This window comes from Rhamphochromis longiceps, linkage group LG17, assembly GCF_057381845.1.
Source record: "Rhamphochromis longiceps isolate RC_006_pf linkage group LG17, R_longiceps_female_GT1.1, whole genome shotgun sequence".
NCBI classification, from domain to species: domain Eukaryota; kingdom Metazoa; phylum Chordata; class Actinopteri; order Cichliformes; family Cichlidae; genus Rhamphochromis; species Rhamphochromis longiceps.
Window position 1 is genome coordinate 554,979 of NC_140573.1, and position 24,326 is coordinate 579,304.

Consider the following 24,326-nt stretch of genomic DNA (forward strand, 5'->3'; position numbering starts at 1 on the left):
GAGAAGATTGTGGAGGGCATCTTAGAAAGGCAACAGCAGCAGCAGCCACAGCAGCCACTTGGCAGCTTATTTCTAAATCACTTCATGTAATGATAACAAGCCATCCGTTCTCTAGTGGGGTCTCACAGCTTTTATCTTCATAATCTTTCTGGTTGATTTGTAATATTAGAAACATGACTGCTGTCTTTTATCTGTGTGACTGTACAGCCTGTTTCAGACATGACAACCAGACAGTGTCTGAAGTTATCTTTAATACATGCAACGCAGCTGGAGATAGTCCAGACACTTTCTCACTTCTGATGATAATATTTTTGGTTTAGGTGTTGTTGCTTTCTGGCTTGAAGCTTATCTACAAAAGCAGTTCAATAAGGAGAGATCATGTGGAAAAACTGAGCATGATTTATTGAGGTACAGAAATAAATGTAACTGTTAGGCAGTTAAACTCCAATGACCCATCATAGCAGAAGAAATCTCAGCAGTGACAGGATTTTGCACAAGCCACACCCCAGAGTCAAAATGCTGGTAGTGATGAAGATGGAGGCTGGGACAGGGTTCTGAGTGACCACGGTGAGGAGGAGAAAGGAGAGGAGGCGGGCTGCATAGCTGAGGATCTGAAACGCAGAATGGCAGAAGCAGAAGAGCAACAGATTTAAAGCATGCAGAGTGGAGGCTGGCATGCTCGGTGAAGGCAGGCAAGAGCATAACTGGAATAAAGTAATGATGTCAGTGCTGAGTTTGTGCTGGAAAATGAATAGATATAAACTGGCAGCCACCGGGAAGCAGACAAATGACTTATTACACATCTTCCTTATTGAAATTATGCATAAGCTTCATTTTCTATGCCAACAGAATGTATCTGAATTATAGTTTAAACTTTAATCTTTGTATTAAAAGTTGGATGTCTGGTTTGTGATGATACAGTTTATTCTGAGTTATGTACTTATGTACTGCAGTTGTTGTGAAAGTTTTCCATTAAATAAAGCCAACAGAGCCTTGGGTATAAACACCTCCTACAGAACCAAAAGGCAGTACACAGCTGTTTTCACACCTTTGGTCTTCCCCCAGAGAAAAGTTCACACTCCCTTGCTTCCTCTTACAGTGGAGAAGACAAAAGATGAACTTTTCCCGTGTGAATGCCTGCTTCCAGCTTCCTGAGATACCTTCCGTTAGCAACATGAATGTGTGAGACATTGAGGCATGCTAAAAGCCCGTGGCACCAAAGCATTGTACAATAAAATAATGTGAATAATACATAAATATAAATAAAAGATATTCCTTAACACAGTATAGGTACATAATACTCCACAGGCCAAAACACTATGATATAAATAGAATGATAATCAAATAATAAGAAAAAGCAAAGTGAAAAATACATTTTATCCACATTAACTAAATTAAAAATGGTGTTTATCTTTTGATAATGTAACACAGGCTTTGTCCCAACCAGGACTCGAACCTGCGCTCAGACGGTTCAGTGGAAAAAAAAAAATCATCTTTTACACTGGCTGAAAAGCTGCGATTTGATTGGCTGTTTCTCCGTTACACCGCGATGGGCCAGTCTGTGATTGGCTGGTTTTGTGGGACAAATATAACGGCGTAGAGAAAGAGAGAAAGAGTTGAGCACGCATGGGCAGAAATGTTGAGAGCACGAGCGACACATTGCGAGCGAGCGCAAATGCAAAAACTGAGCGAGAGGGGCTGCCATTGTGTGTGTGTGTGTGTGTGTATGGATAATAGCAAACACTGAAATACATTTTTTGCATGCAGGAATGAGTTTTGTTCGCTCAAAATAAATTTCTCCTCAAAATACATCATTTGCACCTGCAAACTTTTTTTACGTGCGCTCAAATTTTTTTTTGCGTGCGCTCAGAATAGTGGCACAAAAATAAGGCCATATATTTTGACCTATTTTGACCCCGAAAATGGCGCATCAGGCCAAAATCCTTTCCACGCCCACCCCCGTGACATCACGCTCCAATGCCCTATGGTAACTAATGTTATAAAAATGTTCCGCCCCTAATGAGCATTTGAGCAGCCAATCAGAATCATCTATGTCATGTGATCATGAGTACAGCAGCGGATTGTTCTAGTGAGAGTTTCGAAGCACCATGGATGATGAATTTGAAGGTAAATGCACCTTTCAATTGTTTGCCAACCGCCAATACGACTGTCAGAAAGAAAGAAAGAAGAAAGAGTTTGAAGGTACCAGCTCTCAGGTATGAAGCTAACTTTCAAAAGTTACATGAGTACAAACAGGTACCTTGTCGGGTTTTTTTCGTTTGCTTGTTTTTGGTTGGGTTTTTTTTTTTTTTTAACCCTGTCCTGTCTGGCTGTTTTTGTGGCACAAATATAACGGTGTAGAGAAAGAGTTGAGCGCGCACGGGCAGAAATGTTGAGAGCGCCAGCAACACGTTGTTAGCGAGCGCAAATGCAAAAACCGAGCGAGAGGGGCTGCTGTTGTGTGTGTGTGTTAGTGATGGGTCGTTCGCGAACGAAATGGCTCTTAGAGCCGTCTCTTTGACGTGAACGACGCGAGCCGGCTCCTTATCGCGAGCCGTCACGTGGGTTTTTTTTCTTTTTCTTTCTCTCACTCTCTCTCTCTCTCGCACGTTTTTTCCGCTTCACTCTGCACGTGGGCAGAGGGGGGGAGGGGCGGTAGTTACTCTCAGTAGCACAGGAACAGCCAGAGGGAGAGAGAGAGAAAGAGAGCCAGGGATAGAAAGGTATAGTAATCATCCACAACTATTTTCGGTTGCAGATGATAAAGGATTCAGAAAGTTTATTCATGCGGGCCCATATGACAGAGAATATACATGTTCTTTTTGTTTTCATATTATAATTTATATTTAATTGTGTTGTGGTTTGCAGTGTTTTGTGTTGTTTTCACTTTAAATTTGTAAAAGGAAAAAGATGAAAATTTAAATAGTTAAAAGTTGAAATGTGAATAGTTGATTTTTGTATTATATGATTTATTTATTACATTTTATGTGGATTTTGCAGCAAAATTATCCACACCCACCGCCGCGCTATGAATTGTGGGATATATGGGACCACGAAGCGTGCACCGGACCACGCTTGATATTTGGGGAAATCGACGGCGCATTTGAAGTACACTTCGAGTTGGGACAGTCGTCACGTGGCGGTGACGTAATCGCACTCAAAATGCATACTTCAAGCGTGCGGTCTCTGAATTGGGACACAGCCCCAGTCTCCATTTCAACTTGTGTTGAAAGTGCGGACTTCAAATGATATTCTCTTAATTGTGTTAATAGGCCACGTAAAACCAGAGTTATGATTCGAAACAGTACAAACGGTGTTTTCTGAGGACAGCGCTACCAAACACTCTCCGTTGGCGACCAAAATTTTAAAAACAAAATTAAAAAAAAAAAAAAAAAAGGATGCATGTCTGCCATTACCTGCCAAAACCGGAAGTAACATAATATTTTGTGGGAAACGTAGTTTTTCCCCTCAGGGCCTTGATGAACCTATACTGGTGGTTTTAAGTTATGTCTGACATATGTCTGTGCAGTTTCTGGGATGCTTAGATCTCAAAATGCACTGTTGGAAATTATTTTATTTTCTATGTTTTGTTTTGTTACTTTTCTAAAAACAGATGGTGATCTTTTCTAAAAGCGATAGGACAGGTGTGGAGGAGAGTGAAGCAAGAGAATGGGTTCCTAAGGTGGGCAAGAAAAATCCAGCTAAGTTTCTTCTCCTGTAGTTAACGATGTAAATATGTTGTTTTCACACATCCATGGAAAATGAGCAAAATATATATTTTTCTGCTCTAATAACAGTCTGTGAGCTCATCTGAAGATGATGGGACAGATGACTGGAAACCCACACGGGATGAATCTGAAGGCTATTCAGAAGAGGAGGAAGAACAAGAACGTAAAAGGATTCCTAAGGTAGCCATGAAAAACAAAACTGGGTGTCCTATGCCACAAAGAGATGTGAAATTCATCCTCAGTTTCACTGCTTCCACAATCTATATATCAAAAATGAGCCAAACATATTGTTGTCTTCTCTTAAAACAGATGGTGGCAGCATCTGAAGAGGATGGGACACATGATAACAGACCCACACAGGATGATTCAAAAGATGAAGCAGAACATTTGGGTCAAATGATTCACAAAGTGGCCATGGAAAAGGTAAAATTTGTTCTCAGTTTCAATGCATTCAACAAAATATGTCTTTGTATTCTTCTACGTCACATGGTCAGCTCATATGTATGGAACACCAGGACTGCCATAATGAATTAATTAAATACACCATTAAATAATTAATTAAATGTGGCAATAATTAATTAAAGAGAAGATTTAGAAGAAGATTAGAAATGAGTGATGATGGGAAACCTCCACCAGATAAATTTAAAGACAATTGAGAAAAGATGAGTTTAAGGAAGAGGTGAGTTAGCTCCAGTCCATTTTTAGTGAGGTCATGAGGAGTGGTGGTAGTGGGTTTCGTACACAAGATGAATTCAAAGACAGTATATATATTCAAAGAAATATAAAGGTCAAATCAAAAGTAGTCAGAATTACTAACAGTACTGCAGATAATTTATTTTCATTGGCATTTGTAAATATTAAGTAAGAGTAAGACAAAAAATAAAACTTTTTTAGTAGTTGCATGCGTCTTCTTTTTGTGTACAGGGGGCGTTCGTGAGCAGTGAGTTGCCACAGAGGACAGAGGAACGGCAACAGGTTGCTGTCGCCTCAAAGTCTCAAAGGCATCACTATGTCAGAAATGGACACAAGTGTCCCATATGTGGACATGTATATGCTGATATTGTTCAGCACCTAAGAGTCACAGAGCAGGTTGTAAATAAAACTGAGCTGACTCTTTTGAGCCAATTTTCTCATCGGCAGTAAGTGTCTTAATAAATTCTGAAAGATAAATTTATATTTACTGTCCCTACACATTTTTTCTAAGCACTGCATTTATTTGATACAATTATCTTACACATCCAATTTCTATTTCATCCTACTCAGCATTTTTTTTTTTACTATTTTTACAGCTTTTCTACAAATCTGGACTGTCCAGTCCGCTTATGTCAGTCAAAACATCTTAATCGGCTTGACAAGCACCTGGAAAAGGTCCACAAATTACAGGTATGTTATTGACTTTGTGGTGTCTCTGTGTGGTTTTTGTGTGTTGGTGAGGCAGCCCTTGATCTCTGGAATCAGATGTTTATGTTAAAGGGACTTACATTTAGCACCTTGCATTTTACATATTTGTTACTCTGGTGAAATGAAAGTCTTCCAGTTTCCATAGAAGAATACGGTGGTTCTTTCTTTGTCCGTATGCTGCATTTATATAATGTTCCTCGAGCTCTAGAAAGCATGTTGTGTGCATAGATAAAAACATGAAGGATGCCCAAATAAGTAAAATACTGACAGTTTTGATATACGGTTACTAGGGGTGCAACGATACACAAAATTCACGGTTCGGTTCGATACTTTGGTGTCACGGTTTGATATTTTTTCGATACAAAAAAATGTTCATGCCTTTTTAATTTGTCATTTATTAAAATTATAAAGTTTTACAGTTTTTAGATTTTATGTTGCTGAAACAAAAAAGTAATAAAAAAAATATATCTCAGGGCTCGCAAAATTTCAAAATCCCTGGTAGCCCTTTGGGCAGGGACTCTTCAGTTTTTGGTAGCCCAAAACAAAATTTAAGTAGCCCGAATAAAAAAGAGAGCAATTTTTGATTTATGTTTTGTTTCCTGTTTTGTTTCCTTTACAATATTATACATTAAAGTATAATATTGTATAATTATATAATATTAACTTCTTTTCTTGTGCGCGTTTCTTATTTTGACAGCGAATGCGCACCTGCGGACCACTTATGTGTAGCCCTGGTTATTTAGCTCATCATATCGCAGCCACAGAAATTATTTTGTCCATGAAACCATAAAGCTGCACTTTCTTTTTGCCTTATAGTCTGATTTGTCATAACTTTTCCGTTTTGTGGTAAGCTTTTCTTTGGCTGTCACTTCTTCACCCTGACCTGTCTTATTTGGCTCAGCAGAACTAAAAATATATCCTGCTGCTTTTACACACGCGCACACACACACACACACACACACACACACACATAACGCTCAGCGATTCTCTGCGCGATCAACCTCTCACATGTTTAAGCTTGCTGCGGGAGATTTCACTTGTCATGTTTGCATAGTAAGCTAACGATTGATAAGACGATGTCAGAGGAATTGGTGCGCAAATTATCGTCACTCACCAATCAGTGCTGTCGCTCTCTATACACAGTTCGTGCGATTGCAAAGTGAAAGCAAAAAACAAGGGCAAATTCAAACGCGATTTCAATATGTCACATATTGACAGTGGCTCACCGATGCCAATGACATACTTACCCAGCTACATTTCCGAAAGAATGCAAAAGCATTGACATATATTTTTCCTTCCTACGATAGCCCGTCGGGCAGGGCAGAGATAGATTTTGGTAGCCCGACTGGAAAAATCGCTAGCCCCGGGACGTCGGGCTAGCGATTTTGTGAGCCCTGTATCTGATTGAGGAATCACTCATCTTTGGAAAAGAGAGTTTATTACAGAGAAATGTCTCTTTCCAAAATAAAAGCTATACAATATGCTTCTTCTGGGCTATATTCTCAGCAGCATATTAAACATATCAGGTCCCCATAAGAAGAATCATGTGCTAACGGCTGTCTAAATGACTCGGGTAAAGTTTGTAGCATGCATGCTTGCTGTTTTTGTCTGCTTCCACTTGTCTTTTGCACTAGGATGATGTCGGAGTAAATGTGCAGTCATATTTGTTGAGTTCCCACTAGTGCTGTCAGCGTTAATCTCGTTGAAATGACCTTAACGCCACAACACGGCAAATCTCCGTTAACGAGCTACCGCGGATCGCCCCGTGCCTGGGGCTGGACGGCCAACACGTTAACGAGCTAACTGCGCTAACACACTAGTTCCCACCCCATGTAATTGAGCATTGTGTGGCACATCCAACATACTGTTTTACTTTAGTCCGTGACGCGCTTACCTTCAGGGTCATACGTCACATGAAAACCAAAAGAGTTCCAAACGCCAGATCTGAATGAGGGTGGGGGAGGTTCAATTTGCCATGTTGCAAGGAGAGCTTAACTTCTGTCTGGCTAGCTTGCCCTGCGCTCAGTGAATCTGCAATCGACTACTCCACCTAGGCTGCACTGTCGAGCGCAGATCCACTGAGCGCTCAACACAGACAGCATCGTCAGAAGGAAAGTTGATAAAATAAATTAAAAATTTTGTATTGTTCGATACATATGCGTACCGAACCGAAAGCACTGTATCGAACGGTTCAATATTGATACGAGTATCGTTGCACCCCTAACGGTTACACAGAAAACTGTTTAAATTTAACCCTAATCACATGTAATACTAACTTTTTCAGAAACCTATGATTAAACTTTACATGCAAAAGGCCAAGGACAGACACATTGCTAAAGAACTGGCACTTCTGAGGGCATCAAATCCCACACCACAAATGGTCTCACACATGGATGAAGTGGATGATGCTGTAATTGAGGAGGGCATCTTTAGGGCACTGGAGGAAGGGTCAAAGGTTGCTTCTGCTATAGCCTCTTCCAGCAAGGCTCACAGTGACCATGCTACACTGATCCACTGGCCTGCTCCTCCCTCTGACAGCGAGGCTCCCAGTGACCATGCTACATTGAACCATCGGCCTGCTCCTCCCTCTGACAGCGAGGCTCACAGTGACCATGCTACATTGAACCATCGGCCTGCTCCTCCCTCTGACAGCGAGGCTCCCAGTGACCATGATACACTGAACCATCGGCCTGCTCCTCCCTCTGACAGCGAGGCTCACAGTGACCATAGTACACTGATCCACCGGCCTGCTCGAGACGATTCCGTTGACTCTGACAGCGAGGCTCACAGTGACCATGCTACATTGAACCATCGGCCTGCTCCTCCCTCTGACAGCGAGGCTCTGGGTGACTCTACCAGACCAAACCTACAGCCTCTCTCTGCCAGTGACACTCTCAGTGACCACACCATCCCAATTATGCAGCCTTCTATCTCCAGCAGCAAGGTTACTTGTCATTCAACAGGGGTATCTCCTGATGTTTTAATCCCAAGCAGTGCACCTTACTATGCAGCAAAGCAAAGGAGGGGACGTCCTCTCCCGAGGACACCTGCTCCTGGTTGCAAACACTGTCAGATACTGTTCACTGAGCTACAGGTGGTGAAGCAGTTGCTAGAGTGTGAACTTGAAAGTAATCATGAGCTCAAGCAGATACACTCTTCAACCAAGCGTGCAAATGTGAGTATTGTTTACCTCCTGTGATTGTACACCTCATTGTGAAACATTCTTTCATTTGCTTTTGATAAACAAATCTGCTTAATGACCCTTTTTATTTCAGGTTAAATATAGCAGACGTAAACGGTTTTCACCCAGCAAAGCCCCTCACTACGGTAAATAATATATCTTATCAAACTTACTACTGTAAAATTTCAAGTTTCATGTTTTATTGTCATGTACAGATAAACATTGTAGCCACCGCTTTACATGAACATATAGAAGTGAGCAGTTATATTAAAGAAGAAAATTTATTTATTAATAATAATAATAAATAATAAATAACAAAATACTAAAGTATTAATATTAAGAGAATTTGTTTGGAATTTACAGTTTCTCATTTACAGTTGTGCAAAAACTTATGCAGTAAGGATTTAAATTGGTTTATAGTGACAGTTTGTAGAGTCCAGTAGTTGTAGTGAGTGTGTAATGGTGTGTGCCGAATGTCTGCAGTTCAGAAGTCTGATAGCTTGTGGGTAGAAACTAGAGCTGGGCGATATATCGAGTTTTTAAAAAATATCGATATATTTTTATACAAGATATAAGATGTGACAATATCCTTTATATCGATATAGTCTATGTTACGTTATAATTATACTTGTGGAGCCGCAGGTTTGCCTCTCTTTCGTCCACTTTCGTCTTTACGCAATGTTACTCGGCCTCGCCTCTCCTTCACTGAACACAACTCCTCGTCCCCCATCGCTTCACCTGCAGGAAGCGACAAGATGGACACGGCAAATCTCCGTTAACGAGTTACTGCGCATCGCCCCGTGCGTGGGGCTGGACGGCGTCAACGTGTTAGCTAGCTAACCACGCTAACGAGCTAACCACGCTAACGCCATGCAGCCCAGAGGGGCTGCACGGACTAAAATCCTTTCATTTTCTCAAAAGTTGACAGCGCGCCTTATGTATGAATTCTGGTTGTGCTTGATGGCTGCGAACCGATTTTATGTGGTACACAGCGCTCAGCAATCTGTCAAAAAATGTTTTAGTACGACTTTAGTAAGCTACGGAGCTGCACCGCTTGATGGATTGTCGGAGCATTACGGCTGAGCCTCGCGGAGTGATACGTACTGTACTTCAACGTAATATTACCCTACTGTGTATAAGGACTATAAATGGCACCTGTTAAGAGACGCGGTTGCGAAGCGGATTTCAAACTCCAGGTTGTCAGTCACGCAGTACAAGTTGGGAACAGAGCAGCTGTGAAATCTGTCTTTGTTATTGTGCTCAGCGTCTTTTAGTTTACATTTTGACTGCACAATTGTGAGCTTTTTGTTATGCACAAAAACAACATTGTTTTCTTTTATTTATGGAGCATTATTATTTAATAAATGCTCATAATTTATTTTTGAGTAAATTTTATGTACATCTGCTCTATGTTAATAAAAGTGCCTGTGTGACATCTGGGACACAGCTTTGACTAAGAACTCTCTTTTTGTTCTTACTTTATGGCTTTAAAAAAAATATATCGAGATATATATCTTATATCGCCATCCAGCTAAAAAATATCGAGATATGAATTTTGGGTCATATCGCCCAGCCCTAGTAGAAACTATCCCTGAATGTTCCTGAACCACCTGCCGGTCTGTGGCTGGGGTGGCTGTGATCAGAGAGGATCTGCTGCATCTTCCTCCTGCATGGCTGGCAGTTCAGTCCTGTTGATGCGCTGTACTTGAGAGAATCTTGCATCGTATGACTGACCATCCTGGGATAGCGATCCCTACTCGGTTCATTTATGAAGAGTCAGTTCCTCTAGGCTAGGGGTAGGCAACCTTTCTGATGACAAGTGCCGTCTAAAATTTCCTCAGAAGTCAATGTGCCATATGATTGCATTAGCAAAAAATTTAATAATGCTCTATGTTAACAGTTACACACTATATAGAGCAACTTTATAGAATTATATTTATTCTCAGATGTTGGCAGCTATCAGTGAATAGTTATCAGCTATTTTGAAACAAAAAAAGACACTTTTTATCCATAACAGCAAATGAACTGTACAACAGAAAATACAAATGCTATTTATGGTCTCCTCACAACAATGATAAGAAAAATAAACTGGGCCAATATGGCATGTTTGTTAATAAAGAGATACACATGCTCACACAGATATGTAGAGACAAATACTGGCAATAAGGCCCCTGCAATGTTCTGAAGAAAGTTAAACTTGTCAGGTAGTGATGTCCAGCAGGTGAAAATGCAGCTCCATGAACACGCACAGCTATGGATTCCAGCTGCTTCGATGTTAACTGGCATTAACTCAGCCAGATAATGCGAGACAAATCTAGCTGCTCATTAAAGTGTTCTGGTTTGATCAGAAAATAAAACATTGGTCCATACACCTGAAAGTCCCAAAAACGCATTGTGAATTCTGTCTCGAGTCTACGGATGTATCCGTGTATTTCCGTGGTGCTGATGCTGCGCTGAGCAAAAAGCTCCTGAAGCTTTTGAAGTGTCGGAATGTGGAAAGCTTAACAACGTCCCTCTCACCGGTAGGGACGTTATTTTTAGCCAATTACAAGTTGAATCTGGTAGTTGAGTTGTTAGCTAAGATACCGTCATTAAGAAGCGGCACAACTAATGTGTCTATGCGAGCTAATTTTTTGATGTGCACCTCTGGCCCGGCCATTTATTTTTTAATGCACCTTCTCAGATTAATTCACTGCGTGTTGTGCCCAGGGCTGGACTGGGACAAAAAATCGGCTCGAGCTGCTGTTGTTTAGCGCGACATCTGCTGGTTTCCTCTTTCTGGCGCAAAGTGAGTGATAAACAAACGAGAGAAAAGCTGATCAACTGATCATTGATCAGTTTCATGATTGAAGTAGCAACAAGAGAGGAAGGGGGAGAGAATGAGAGAAGAAGAGGCAGCTGTGCAGCGTAACGACAGAATAACTCCAGCTTTGTGTCTTTTTCCATTCTAGCTGAAGTCCGGGACAAACTGTTTTCCTTTTCAGCTCAATACGAAACACGTAATATCTTCTCTCAATACGAGACGATTCTGTTTTTTACGGGACGATTGCCAACTCTACTAACTAACCTTATGAATAAAATAAAGTTCACTGTCAGTAACGTCATAGCACCCACCTAGCTGTATAGAAACTCCGTCGTGCTAGCTAGTACGGAGTACGAGTTATTGTAACTGACTGTAAAAAGTCAGCACAATGAAAATAAACTCCACATAAAATTGGTTCATATCTGACCCAGACAGACTGCAGGTCATAACTTCTTACCTGGAGTTCAGTTCACCTGACACTCGGACCAGCGGCCACCTCGGGTCTCTCCTCTTGCCTACCCTTTCCCTCATCCACCTGCTGGCCTCCACCACTTGTTAATGTTACTGAATCTGGGGAAGCTCCGCCATAGCCACCACCGGCCAGCATCTGGCCAATCCACCACCTTTCATTGTTTATACCATTACCAAACAAAAACAAAAAAATCATCGGCCCACCGAGCAAATGCCCAATGGCCAGTCCAGCTATGGTCGTGCCATCAGTTAACCAATACAAATGTACTGATATGATTTGTGTTCTTGCCTCATCAGTAAGACTGGTGGAAGAATTTAGGGCCCATGCAGAAGGTGTGAACCCTAGCAGAAAAATACGTGACAATGCAAAGCAGCGAGCCACCCATGTCATCCATTTTCTGGAATTCATGGCAGACCCAGCGATTCCAAACGTTGACCTTCTGTTTCTGAGGAACCATGGAAAAGTCCGTGAGTAAGTGTTAAATTTGAAGGATTATTAGTTTCTATATACATGTGTGCATATACAGTTTAACACATGAACTAATTTGTATTTTTGACTTTGGAGTTTTCTAGCACACCTGCAAGCAAAAGGGTTTAAACCAACAACTCAGAGAGCTTATCTCATGGATGCTATTGCTTTCATGAAATATATATTAAACATGTCACCACCACAAGTCAGACTTGGAAAAAAAAGGTTCAACGCCCTTTTGGTCGAACTGAGGGCACGTAACAGAGATGTTGGCCGTGAAGTAGTCGTGCACCAGCTGAATGTGCGGAGATCTAAGTCTAGTACGTATATAATACACATCTATACCTCTACCTACTTTAATGACATGATGTTAATAATAAAGTGTCTAAGGGATTGTGCTTAAATTCTTTTTTTAGAAAGACTTGTCAAAGCAGAAAAACATGCTTTGTTCATTGATGAGGCTCCCCAGAAGATTGCTGCCGCACTGGGTATGGATCACTGCAATGATCACAATGACACTGAATGTTCATTTTACTTAAGAGTGATTATACAGACTTCAGATCTGGGTTAAGACAAAGCCCCTACAGATCTTTACATCACAGTGACCCCACACACTGAAACTGAGCTTATGTCTTTTCTGTCTAATGTCCATTTTAAATTGAAGAATAATGTGCAGCTTGGTCAATGTAATGCACATGAAGCCAGAGCTAAAACACATCACCGTTGCAGTGAAATATGTGCAGCTCTGGTTTAAGATGGAGCCCTGCACATTTTGATCTTGTTATTTCTGGGATGATTGTAAAGGTTATTTTCATTATTGTGGCTAGAATAAAGTGTAAGAGGTATTTGCACTTACAAAGAATAAGACTTTTACTTTTATTGTTTAAAAAAGGTGTCCACAATTTAAACTTTAATTGCAGGAAATTTAATTAAATGAGAATAAGGAAAATAAAATAATCACAAAACAATAATCAGATTACTTAAACTCTACTTATCTAACTAAGATGCTCTAAGCTAATGCTGAGTGTGTTCTTTTCTTTGGTGAGGAGAGGTTGGAGGAAGGATGTAAATCAAAATCCTTCTAAATTAACCGCCTAACACAGCAACAATGAGCAGACAAAAAGGAATGAATTCACAGGTTGGACAGGTTTTCAACTGAACCTCTTCGATCCAATCTTTTGGGCTGCTCATCTTGCAGAAGACAAAAAAGAAAAACACAAAATCTCTTCTTCACCTCACCTTTTCACCTGTTCAGCCCCCCCCCCCCCCCCCCCCCCCCCCTCTCCTACTGGACGTCATATCTTCCCACACCTTATCTATCAATGTGTAGCTTTTAAAATTGTGAATGCTTCATTACATTTTCATTGTTATTCTTAACATAGAGAATTCATATTCAATCACATCTGGATGTAAATACCTTCATGTTTCATTCAGTTTATGTGATTCTACTTCAGTTAGATTTGTCTTTAGGACATTTTCACAAGAACATCCATTGTAACTTAATCCCTTTCCAATTCGAATGCTTTAAAACTCAGTTAATTACCATTTATTTCTCTAGTTATTTTATGATTTTATGAAAACATACATTTTGTTTGTCAGATATTCTTTGAGATTATTAGCTCCACTGTGTCACATTATACACAACACACAGAAACACACACACACCAAGGTCAGACACTCTGTGAGGCCTGTTATTAGAATCACTGTTATTCTACAGGGAGTGCAGAATTATTAGGCAAATGAGTATTTTGTCCACATCATCCTCTTCATGCATGTTGTCTTACTCCAAGCTGTATAGGCTCGAAAGCCTACTACCAATTAAGCATATTAGGTGATGTGCATCTCTGTAATGAGAAGGGGTGTGGTCTAATGACATCAACACCCTATATCAGGTGTGCATAATTATTAGGCAACGTCCTTTCCTTTGGCAAAATGGGTCAAAAGAAGGACTTGACAGGCTCAGAAAAGTCAAAAATAGTGAGATATCTTGCAGAGGGATGCAGCAGTCTCAAAATTGCAAAGCTTCTGAAGCGTGATCATCGAACAATCAAGCGTTTCATTCAAAATAGTCAACAGGGTTGCAAGAAGCGTGTGGAAAAACCAAGACGCAACGTAACTGCCCATGAACTGAGAAAAGTCAAGCGTGCAGCTGCCAAGATGCCACTTGCCACCAGTTTGGCCATATTTCAGAGCTGCAACATCACTGGAGTGCCCAAAAGCACAAGGTGTGCAATACTCAGAGACATGGCCAAGGTAAGAAAGGCTGAAAGACGACCACCACTGAACAAGACACACAAGCTGAAACGTCAAGACTGGGCCAAGAAATATCTCAAGACTGATTTTTCTAAGGTTTTATGGACTGATGACATGAGAGTGAGTCTTGATGGGCCAGATGGATGGGCCCGTGGCTGGATTGGTAAAGGGCAGAGAGCTCCAGTCCGACTCAGACGCCAGCAAGGTGGAGGTGGAGTACTGGTTTGGGCTGGTATCATCAAAGATGAGCTTGTGGGGCCTTTTCGGGTTGAGGATGGAGTCAAGCTCAACTCCCAGTCCTACTGCCAGTTTCTGGAAGACACCTTCTTCAAGCAGTGGTACAGGAAGAAGTCTGCATCCTTCAAGAAAAACATGATTGTCATGCAGGACAATGCTCCATCACACGCGTCCAAGTACTCCACAGCGTGGCTGGCAAGAAAGGGTATAAAAGAAGAAAAACTTATGACATTGCCTCCTTGTTCACCTGATCTGAACCCCATTGAGAACCTGTGGTCCATCATCAAATGTGAGATTTACAAGGAGGGAAAACAGTACACCTCTCTGAACAATGTCTGGGAGGCTGTGGTTGCTGCTGCACGCAATGTTGATGGTGAACAGATCAAAACACTGACAGAATCCATGGATGGCAGGCTTTTGAGTGTCCTTGCAAAGAAAGGTGGCTATATTGGTCGCTGATTTGTTTTTGTTTTGTTTTTGAAGGTCAGAAATGTATATTTGCGAATGTGGAGATGTTATATTGGTTTCACTGGTAAAAATAAATAATTGAAATGGGTATATATTTGTTTTTTGTTAAGTTGCCTAATAATTATGCACAGTAATAGTCACCTGCACACACAGATATCCCCCTAAAATAGCTAAAACTAAAAACTACTTCCAAAAACATTCAGCTTTGATATTAATGAGTTTTTTTTGGGTTCATTGAGAACATGGTTGTTGTTCAATAATAAAATTATTCCTCAAAAATACAACTTGCCTAATAATTCTGCACTCCCTGTATTCTCAGATTCATTACACTGGTTAACATACACATTTTTTTTCCTTTGTTTCATTTATTTTCAACATGCCAGAAACTGAGCATGACTAACCCTCAGTAAAACAAGTTACAAGTTATGGTATCTGGAACAGATTTACATTCAATATTTAGAGTTATATTTTGGACGCACAGACGCGCGCACACACACACACACTCAGCCATTATAACAGCCATTTCTACTACTCAAACACGTTTGCATTTGTTATCTATTTGTAGAGGCGGCAAGGGGCGTGAGACTTTTATCTCTTTCTATATTCTATCTTAAGACACATTACAGGGTTTTGTAATTGGAAACTGGGTTTTTTGTATGGTTGGTCTGGAAAATTTGTTTGATACTTTGTGGTGCTTGCATGGTCCTTGAGACATGGTGCTTGTAAAGTTCCTCTATAATCTGCACAAGGGACTGGGCATGTAAATGCAGTGTATGTGTTAGCATAGCATATTAATACATGTAGTGTTCTCTTTGTGTTTTTACAGATGACCTCGAGAAGCAACCCCAGAGCAGAACAATATTGAAATTGTTTTTTGGACTGTTGGGCGGATATATTATTGCCATAACTGGTCACCGAAAGGGAGTGATCATCAACATGACTACTGAGGAGGTTGAAATGGCAGAAAAAACTAAGCAGGGTGCTCGCATCATCCGTGTATGTACTAAAACTATATAAATCTAAGTATACATAAACATTTTTTTTTATTCAGCTGAATAAAAATGTATTTTCATGTATTAGGTTAAACAGCACAAAACTCAAAGATATCATGGGCAAGCAGCTGTCCCCCTGTACAAGAATGAGTATACCTGGTTGCAGCGTTACAATCATATCAGAGAGTATGTTGAAGGCGGTTCGGAGGCACCGACTTTTTTCCACAGTTCTAGTGGAGGTGTTCTTCATAGACTACCGGTATTTTTCAAGGCAGCCTGGGAGATGATGAATCTGGGGATTGCCCCCACCTTCAACATGCTACGTTCCTCCTGTAGCACTTACGTGAGAAAACCTTTCATTTTTATTTTTTGACACACAATGAAGTAGGTTGAAGTGTCATGGGTTTTATTCATGTGGTTTCTTTTTAAAACATTATTCTTTCAGGCCAAGCGACAGTTGGGACGTAAATCTTACGACAGAGTGGCAACATTTATGTGCCATGATGCCATCACAGCCAAAAGATTTTATCAAGGTTATTTAAATAAGCTAAAGTGAAGTCATATATTTATCTATACACTTACATTTATTCATATTTAGTAATATTGCTTTGCACAGCTGAGGACCCTGCAGAGGACACACTCCAGAGCCGAGCACTGACCACCAATGCAATTGCAACATATGCAGCAAATAAAAGGAAAAGGAGAGAGGACAGAGGATCTGTGCAGGACGAGGACAGTGAAGGATCTGAAAAGGAAGAGCAGCAGTCATCAGGAACAGAGGAGCTTTTAGACAGAACGCTGTTCCAGTGTAGCAGTAACAAGGTATGTGTGCCCTGATTCCCTTGGTAAGAGTTTTGATTGGTTGCACTTCTTTCATATATAATCATTTACTCCATCATGAACAAAACATATTTAATTTGTACCATAAACAGATGGTGAGCCCAGGTCAGGGTGAGGGTGCCGGTAGTGCCGGAGCCACAATAAGAGAAACTAAACAGGATTTGAAAAAGGGGGTGGAGCATCTACAAAAAGTGACATACCAGTTGCGCAAGAGAAAAGTATGTAATGTATGTTCTTGTGCTTGTTTTTAGTGTTTTCACTGATTACTAATCTTTTACCTTTTTACTTTTACTTTTCTAAAATCAGATGGTCATCTTTTACAAAAATGATAGGACAGATGTGGGGAAACTCACACAAGAAGACAATCCAGAAGAGGAGGAGGAGGATGAAGCGAGGGAATGGGTTCCTAAGGTGGGCAGGAAAAATCCAGCAGGGTTTCTTCTCCTGCAGTTAAAGATGTAAGTGTTTTGTTTCCAAACATCCATGAAAAATGAGTAAAATATATATTTTTCTGCTCTAAAAGCAGTCTGTTAGCTCATCTGACGATGATGGGACAGATGACTGGAAACCCACACAGGATGAATCTGAAGGCTATTCAGAAGAGGAGGAAGAACAAGAACGTAAAAGGATTCCTAAGGTAGCCATGAAAAACAAAACTGGGTGTCCTATGCCACAAAGAGATGTGAAATTCATCCTCAGTTTCACTGCTTCCACAATCTATATATCAAAAATGAGCCAAACATATTGTTGTCTTCTCTGAAAACAGATGGTGGCAGCATCTGAAGAGGATGGGACACATGATAGCAGACCCACACAGGATGAATCTAAAGACGATTCAAAGGATGAAGCAGAACATTTGGGACAAATGATTCACAAAGTGGCCATGGAAAAGGTAAAATTTGTTCTCAGTTTCAATGCATTCAACAAAATATGTCTTTGTATTCTTCTACGTCACATGGTCAGCTCATATGTATGGAACACCAGGACTGCCATAATGAATTAATTAAATACACCATTAAATAATTAATTAAATGTGGCAATAATTAATTAAAGAGAAGATTTAGAAGAAGATTAGAAATGAGTGATGATGGGAAACCTCCACCAGATAAATTTAAAGACAATTGAGAAAAGATGAGTTTAAGGAAGAGGTGAGTTAGCTCCAGTCCATTTTTAGTGAGGTCATGAGGAGGAGTAGTAGTGGGTTTCGTACACAAGATGAATTCAAAGACAGTATATATATTCAAAGAAATATAAAGGTCAAATCAAAAGTAGTCAGAATTACTAACAGTACTGCAGATAATTTATTTTCATTGGCATTTGTAAATATTAAGTAAGAGTAAGACAAAAAATAAAACTTTTTTAGTAGTTGTATGCATCTTCTTTTTGTGTACAGGGGGCGTTCGTGAGCAGTGAGTTGCCGCAGAGGACAGAGGAACGGCAACAGGTTGCTGTCGCCTCAAAGTCTCAAAGGCATCACTGTGTCAGAAATGGACACAAGTGTCCCATATGTGGACATGTATATGCTGATATTGTTCAGCACCTAAGAGTCACAGAGCAGGTTGTAAATAAAACTGAGCTGACTCTTTTGAGCCAATTTTCTCATCGGCAGTAAGTGTCTTAATAAATTCTGAAAGATAAATTTATATTTACTGTCCCTACACATTTTTTCTAAGCACTGCATTTATTTGATACAATTATCTTACACATCCAATTTCTATTTCATCCTACTCAGCATTTTTTTTTACTATTTTTACAGCTTTTCTACAAATCTGGACTGTCCAGTCCGCTTATGTCAGTCAAAACATCTTAAACGGCTTGACAAGCACCTGGAAAAGGTCCACAAATTACAGGTATGTTATTGACTTTGTGGTGTCTCTGTGTGGTTTTTGTGTGTTGGTGAGGCAGCCCTTGATCTCTGGAATCAGATGTTTATGTTAAAGGGACTTACATTTAGGACCTTGCATTTTACATATTTGTTACTCTGGTGAAATGAAAGTCTTCCAGTTTCTATAGAAGAATACGGTGGTTCTTTCTTTGTCCGTATGCTGTATTTATATAATGTTCCTCGAGCTCTAGAAAGCATGTTGTGTGCATAGATAAAAACGTGAAGGATGCCCAAATAAGTAAAATACTGACAGTTTTGATATATGGTTACACAGAAAACTGTTTAAATTTAACCCTAATCACATCTAATACCAATTTTTTCAGACACCTATGATTAAACTTTACATGCAAAAGGCCAAGGACAGACACGTTGCTAAAGAACTGGCACTTCTGAGGGCATCAAATCCCACACCACAAATGGTCTCACACATGGATGAAGTGGATGATGCTGTAATTGAGGAGGGCATCTTTAGGGCACTGGAGGAAGGGTCAAAGGTTGCTTCTGCTATAGCCTCTTCCAGCAAGGCTCACAGTGACCATGCTACACTGATCCACTGGCCTGCTCCTCCCTCTGACAGCGAGGCTCCCAGTGACCATGCTACATTGAACCATCGGCCTGCTCCTCCCTCTGACAGCGAGGCTCACAGTGACCATGCTACATTGAACCATCGGCCTGCTCCTCCCTCTGACAGCGAGGCTCTGGGTGACTCTACCAGACCAAACCTACAGCCTCTCTCTGCCAGTGACACTCTCAGTGACCACACCATCCCAATTATGCAGCCTTCTATCTCCAGCAGCAAGGTTACTTGTCATTCAACAGGGGTATCTCCTGATGTTTTAATCCCAAGCAGTGCACCTTACTATGCAGCAAAGCAAAGGAGGGGACGTCCTCTCCCGAGGACACCTGCTCCTGGTTGCAAACACTGTCAGATACTGTTCACTGAGCTACAGGTGGTGAAGCAGTTGCTAGAGTGTGAACTTGAAAGTAATCATGAGCTCAAGCAGATACACTCTTCAACCAAGCGTGCAAATGTGAGTATTGTTTACCTCCTGTGATTGTACACCTCATTGTGAAACATTCTTTCATTTGCTTTTGATAAACAAATCTGCTTAATGTTCCTTTTTATTTCAGGTTAAATATAGCAGACGTAAACGGTTTTCACCCAGCAAAGCCCCTCACTACGGTAAATAATATATCTTATCAAACTTACTACTGTAAAATTTCAAGTTTCATGTTTTATTGTCATGTACAGATAAACATTGTAGCCACAGCTTTACATGAACATATAGAAGTGAGCAGTTATATTAAAGAAGAAAATTTATTTATTAATAATAATAATAAATAACAAAATACTAAAGTATTAATATTAAGAGAATTTGTTTGGAATTTACAGTTGTGCAAAAACTTGTGCAGTAAGGATTTAAATTGGTTTATAGTGACAGTTTGTAGAGTCCAGTAGTTGTAGTGAGTGTGTGCCGAATGTCTGCAGTTCAGAAGTCTGATAGCTTGTGGGTAGAAACTATCCCTGAATGTTCCTGAACCACCTGCCGGTCTGTGGCTGGGGTGGCTGTGATCAGAGAGGATCTGCTGCATCTTCCTCCTGCATGGCTGGCAGTTCAGTCCTGTTGATGCGCTGTGCTTGAGAGAATCTTGCATCGTATGACTGACCATCCTGGGATAGCGATCCCTACTCGATTCATTTATGAAGAGTCAGTTCCTCTAGGCTAGGGGTAGGCAACCTTTCTGATGACGAGTGCCGTCTAAAATTTCCTCAGAAGTCAATGTGCCATATGATTGCATTAGCAAAAAATTTAATAATGCTCTATGTTAACAGTTACACACTATATAGAGCAACTTTATAGAATTATATTTATTCTCAGATGTTGGCAGCTATCAGTGAATAGTTATCAGCTATTTTGAAACAAAAAAAGACACTTTTTATCCATAACAGCAAATGAACTGTACAACAGAAAATACAAATGCTATTTATGGTCTCCTCACAACAATGATAAGAAAAATAAACTGGGCCAATATGGCATGTTTGTTAATAAAGAGATACACATGCTCACACAGATATGTAGAGACAAATACTGGCAATAAGGCCCCTGCAATGTTCTGAAGAAAGTTAAACTTGTCAGGTAGTGATGTCCAGCAGGTGAAAATGCAGCTCCATGAACACGCACAGCTATGGATTCCAGCTGCTTCGATGTTAACTGGCATTAACTCAGCCAGATAATGCGAGACAAATCTAGCTGCTCATTAAAGTGTTCTGGTTTGATCAGAAAATAAAACATTGGTCCATACACCTGAAAGTCCCAAAAACGCATTGTGAATTCTGTCTCGAGTCTACGGATGTATCCGTGTATTTCCGTGGTGCTGATGCTGCACTGAGCAAAAAGCTCCTGAAGCTTTTGAAGTGTGAAAAATCAGGGTGAAAAAATGCAGCAAAGACCTGACACAGGACCTGAGAGATGCATCTGGGCTTGCAGTTGATCCATATACTGCTTACTGAAGCCACATCAGAAATGGTGTCAGTGTGAGGGTGGCTGTCAAAAAATTACTCTTAAGGAAGAGAAATTGGAAGAAAATGTTATGGTATGCCAAATGACACAATAACCAGACTGAAAATCCCTGTGAGCCCTGTTGCAACAGTGCTTATTGAGTCATAGTTTGACAGAGAATAAACAAAAACAGCCAACATCCACATAAAACTCTTGGATTACTTAAAGAATTGACCTGAAAGCTTGCCTGATACATAGATTTCTTGGAATATAAAGGTCATCTTACTGAATATTGATATACAAGATAAGGGGTATATAGTCTCAATGACACGGTCATCTTTGTATTGCATTATACTGAGTTGTTTCTCCTCATAAGCTGTTTCACAGATGAGCCATTAATGGAAAAGCCACCACATATCTCGAAACGGCTCACACAGCATAATTAGAATGATATTCTTTTAACCAAATTAACCCGCAGTGTTGTTTTTAGTGTCTTGTATTTGATCATTATTTCTGCAAGTTTTAGTTCACACTTACATCCTGTCAATGTCAAAACTTTTCAATGTATACATAAATGATATTTTTGATGTTTCTCAAGTACTTAAACTCATACTGTTCGCAGATGACACCAACATATTTTTCAGTAGCGATAATTATACTGATCTTGTAATGACCGTAAACAGGGAGCTAAAATTAATAAAAAAAAAATGGATGGACATAAATAAATTATCATTAAATATAAATAAAACTAAAGCAATGTTTTTTGGTAATTTAAAATATAATATAGAATTACCAATTATCATTGAAGGTGTACCAATTGATAATGTGAGTGAAAACAAATTTTTGGGAGTCGTAATTGATAATAAAATTTCATGGAAACCCCACGTCAGACACATAAAAACCAAAATTTCTAGAAGCCTCGCAGTTTTGAACAAAGTGAAACAATTCCTTGATAAAGATGCACTTCGTACTCTGTACTGTACCCTGGTTCTTCCATATCTTACATATTGTGTGGAAGTGTGGGGAAATACATATAAAAATACAACTAATCCATTAGTCGCAGTACAGAAACGAGCACTGCGTATTATTCACAAGGCTGGTTATCTAGATCATACTCACAAATTCTTTCTTCAGGCAAAGTTACTTAAATTCCAGGATCTGGTTAATTACAATACATCCATAATTTTGTATAAAGCTTTTACTAAACTTTTACCGGCAAATTTACAAACTAGATTTGAAATTCAAGAAAAGGTTTATAATGTGAGAGGCTTTGGAGAATTCAAATTACCCAGAACTCGAACAACCCATAAAGGCTTTTGTGTGTCTGTATGTGGTGTGAAAATCTGGAACAGTCTGAGTTTACAATTGAAACAATGCAAAAATATTCATAGATTTAAATTTCTCTACAAACAGTTGGTCTGGTCACAGTATACTCAATGATGGGTTTTAGTGTGCTCTGTAATGTCTGTCCTCTTACCATTGCTGGTATGGATTCCAAAAAATAAAAATAAAAAAGTGTGCATATGTATGTACATATATGTACTTGTGTGTGTAGATATATATATGTATGTATATGTATGTGTGTTTGTTACTTGTAGTTATTACTGCCTGTTACCTGTGGTAATGCAATTTATAATTTATATATTCTGTATTCAGTTATGAAGGCTCTAATTGTTGTTTGCGAGCTGCCGCTTAGATGCTTGTATGTGCCCGGGGCTGTTGATGGGTCTGTATGCAATGATGGGCGTAGCTGCGGGAAGTTTATTGTTTGTTTGTTTTTTGTTGATGAGTGAGTATAGGGGTGGGATTTAATAAGTTTTCTTCGTCCCACTCCTTTTTCAGGCAATTTTTGTTTTTTGTTTTGTGTATTTTATGTTCAATATAGGTATTTGTTGTGCCTGAAAATGAACAAATGAATGAATGAATGTTGTCTTTTTAAAACCTTTCTGAGACACACACAACAGTTTTAAAAAATTCTTTGGCAGTATAATAATCATAATGTAAAGGGGAAGTCTGATAAACATGTGTGCGTGCATGTTTGTATGTATTCCAGCAGGTTTGGCTGGATCCATTTCCAGTCGCAGCCATGTGCCCTTGTGCCCCAGGCTGTGCTCCGGCTCATCAGCCTACATTCTTGCTCTCGGGCTAGGCTTTGTAACACTGGGGACCAGCCGCATCCTACTTCTGAAAATGTCTGCCAGTGCCGGTGATTACCTGACAGTAAACACATGCACACAACTTTTTTTTTCCACATCTGGATAAAAAGATTTAAAAAACAGTGTTAATTTTTCTGGCGTGCATTACAGTGATGTGTTGGCAGCTTGCTCAGTACGTGTCTTCACATTTTGTTCTGTTTGCAGAAAACAAGTATGACTTCCTCCCAGCATCTGTAAATCTGCTTGCTGAGGCTCTTAAACTGCACTTTTGTCTGGTCATGTCAGTCAGGGTCATAGTCCAAGGTAAACTTTGATAGCATACTGCTGTTCTCATTTGAAGTCATGCTGTTGTCTAAAAATTGTTTGCCTCATTCTGATGTCTTTTCAAAAAAAGGTTGCCATGGTTACACAGGCCTGAGGTACATCGCCATTCTGAAGCTGGTTGGCACAGAGTTGCCAGATATGGGCGGAGTCTTGGAGCTCTATCCTATCAATGGTAAGAATTTTTAATACAAAATAGTGAACAGATATATTTTCTGAAAGCTAAGGTCTCTACTTTTTTGGTATCTGAGTTCAGTGTGATAAGTTTAGAGGAAGAGGAAAATGTCGATGTGCTACATCTATTGTGAAATTCACTCTTTAATAGGTTGTTCCTAACCTGATCCTCTGGTCCATCCACGGAGTGCTACCGTGGAGCGTGAAGGGCTCTCAGCTACCCTCGTGAAGGACATGAGAAACTACTTCCAAATCAGCCCAGAATACTTCTCCATGCTGCTGGTGGGGAAGGACGGCAATGTTAAGTGCTGGTACCCCTCACCCATGTGGTCCATGGCCATTATCTATGACCTGGTAGACTCTATGCAGCTCCGCAGACAGGAGATGGCCATCCAGCAGTGCCTTGGCATGCGCTGCCCTGAAGACGAATATGGTGGCTATGGTTA

The 24,326-nt window shown here is 40.1% G+C and overlaps 2 protein-coding genes across 3 annotated transcripts; both read left to right on the forward strand.

Moving 5' to 3' along the window:
• The first annotated feature begins 2,065 nt into the window (after positions 1 to 2,065).
• LOC146648981 (uncharacterized) lies at positions 2,066 to 5,020 on the forward strand. Of its 2 annotated transcripts, none has more exons than XM_085385830.1 (5): positions 2,066 to 2,127; positions 3,614 to 3,682; positions 3,798 to 3,908; positions 4,038 to 4,151; positions 4,653 to 5,020. In XM_085385830.1, exons 1-5 carry the CDS (start codon positions 2,113 to 2,115, stop codon positions 4,869 to 4,871), a joined length of 528 nt encoding a protein of 175 aa, XP_085241956.1. In that variant the 5' UTR covers positions 2,066 to 2,112; the 3' UTR covers positions 4,872 to 5,020. The 2 variants fall into 2 exon arrangements, with proteins under 2 accessions (XP_085241956.1, XP_085241954.1); XM_085385828.1 differs by having other exon boundaries at positions 2,075 to 2,216.
• A 31-nt stretch (positions 5,021 to 5,051) lies between these two features.
• On the forward strand, positions 5,052 to 24,054 carry LOC146648982 (uncharacterized). The gene is made up of 22 exons (XM_085385812.1): positions 5,052 to 5,111; positions 7,414 to 8,304; positions 8,405 to 8,456; positions 11,882 to 12,056; positions 12,150 to 12,373; positions 12,470 to 12,541; positions 15,838 to 16,007; positions 16,092 to 16,346; positions 16,449 to 16,536; positions 16,620 to 16,825; positions 16,936 to 17,061; positions 17,150 to 17,254; positions 17,367 to 17,480; positions 17,610 to 17,735; positions 18,237 to 18,451; positions 18,600 to 18,693; positions 19,052 to 19,759; positions 19,860 to 19,911; positions 23,286 to 23,435; positions 23,590 to 23,688; positions 23,780 to 23,881; positions 24,032 to 24,054. The coding sequence occupies exons 2-22, from the start codon at positions 7,420 to 7,422 to the stop codon at positions 24,040 to 24,042; spliced, it is 4,029 nt and encodes a 1,342-aa protein (XP_085241938.1). The 5' UTR covers positions 5,052 to 5,111; positions 7,414 to 7,419; the 3' UTR covers positions 24,043 to 24,054.
• The last annotated feature ends 272 nt before the right edge of the window (positions 24,055 to 24,326 follow it).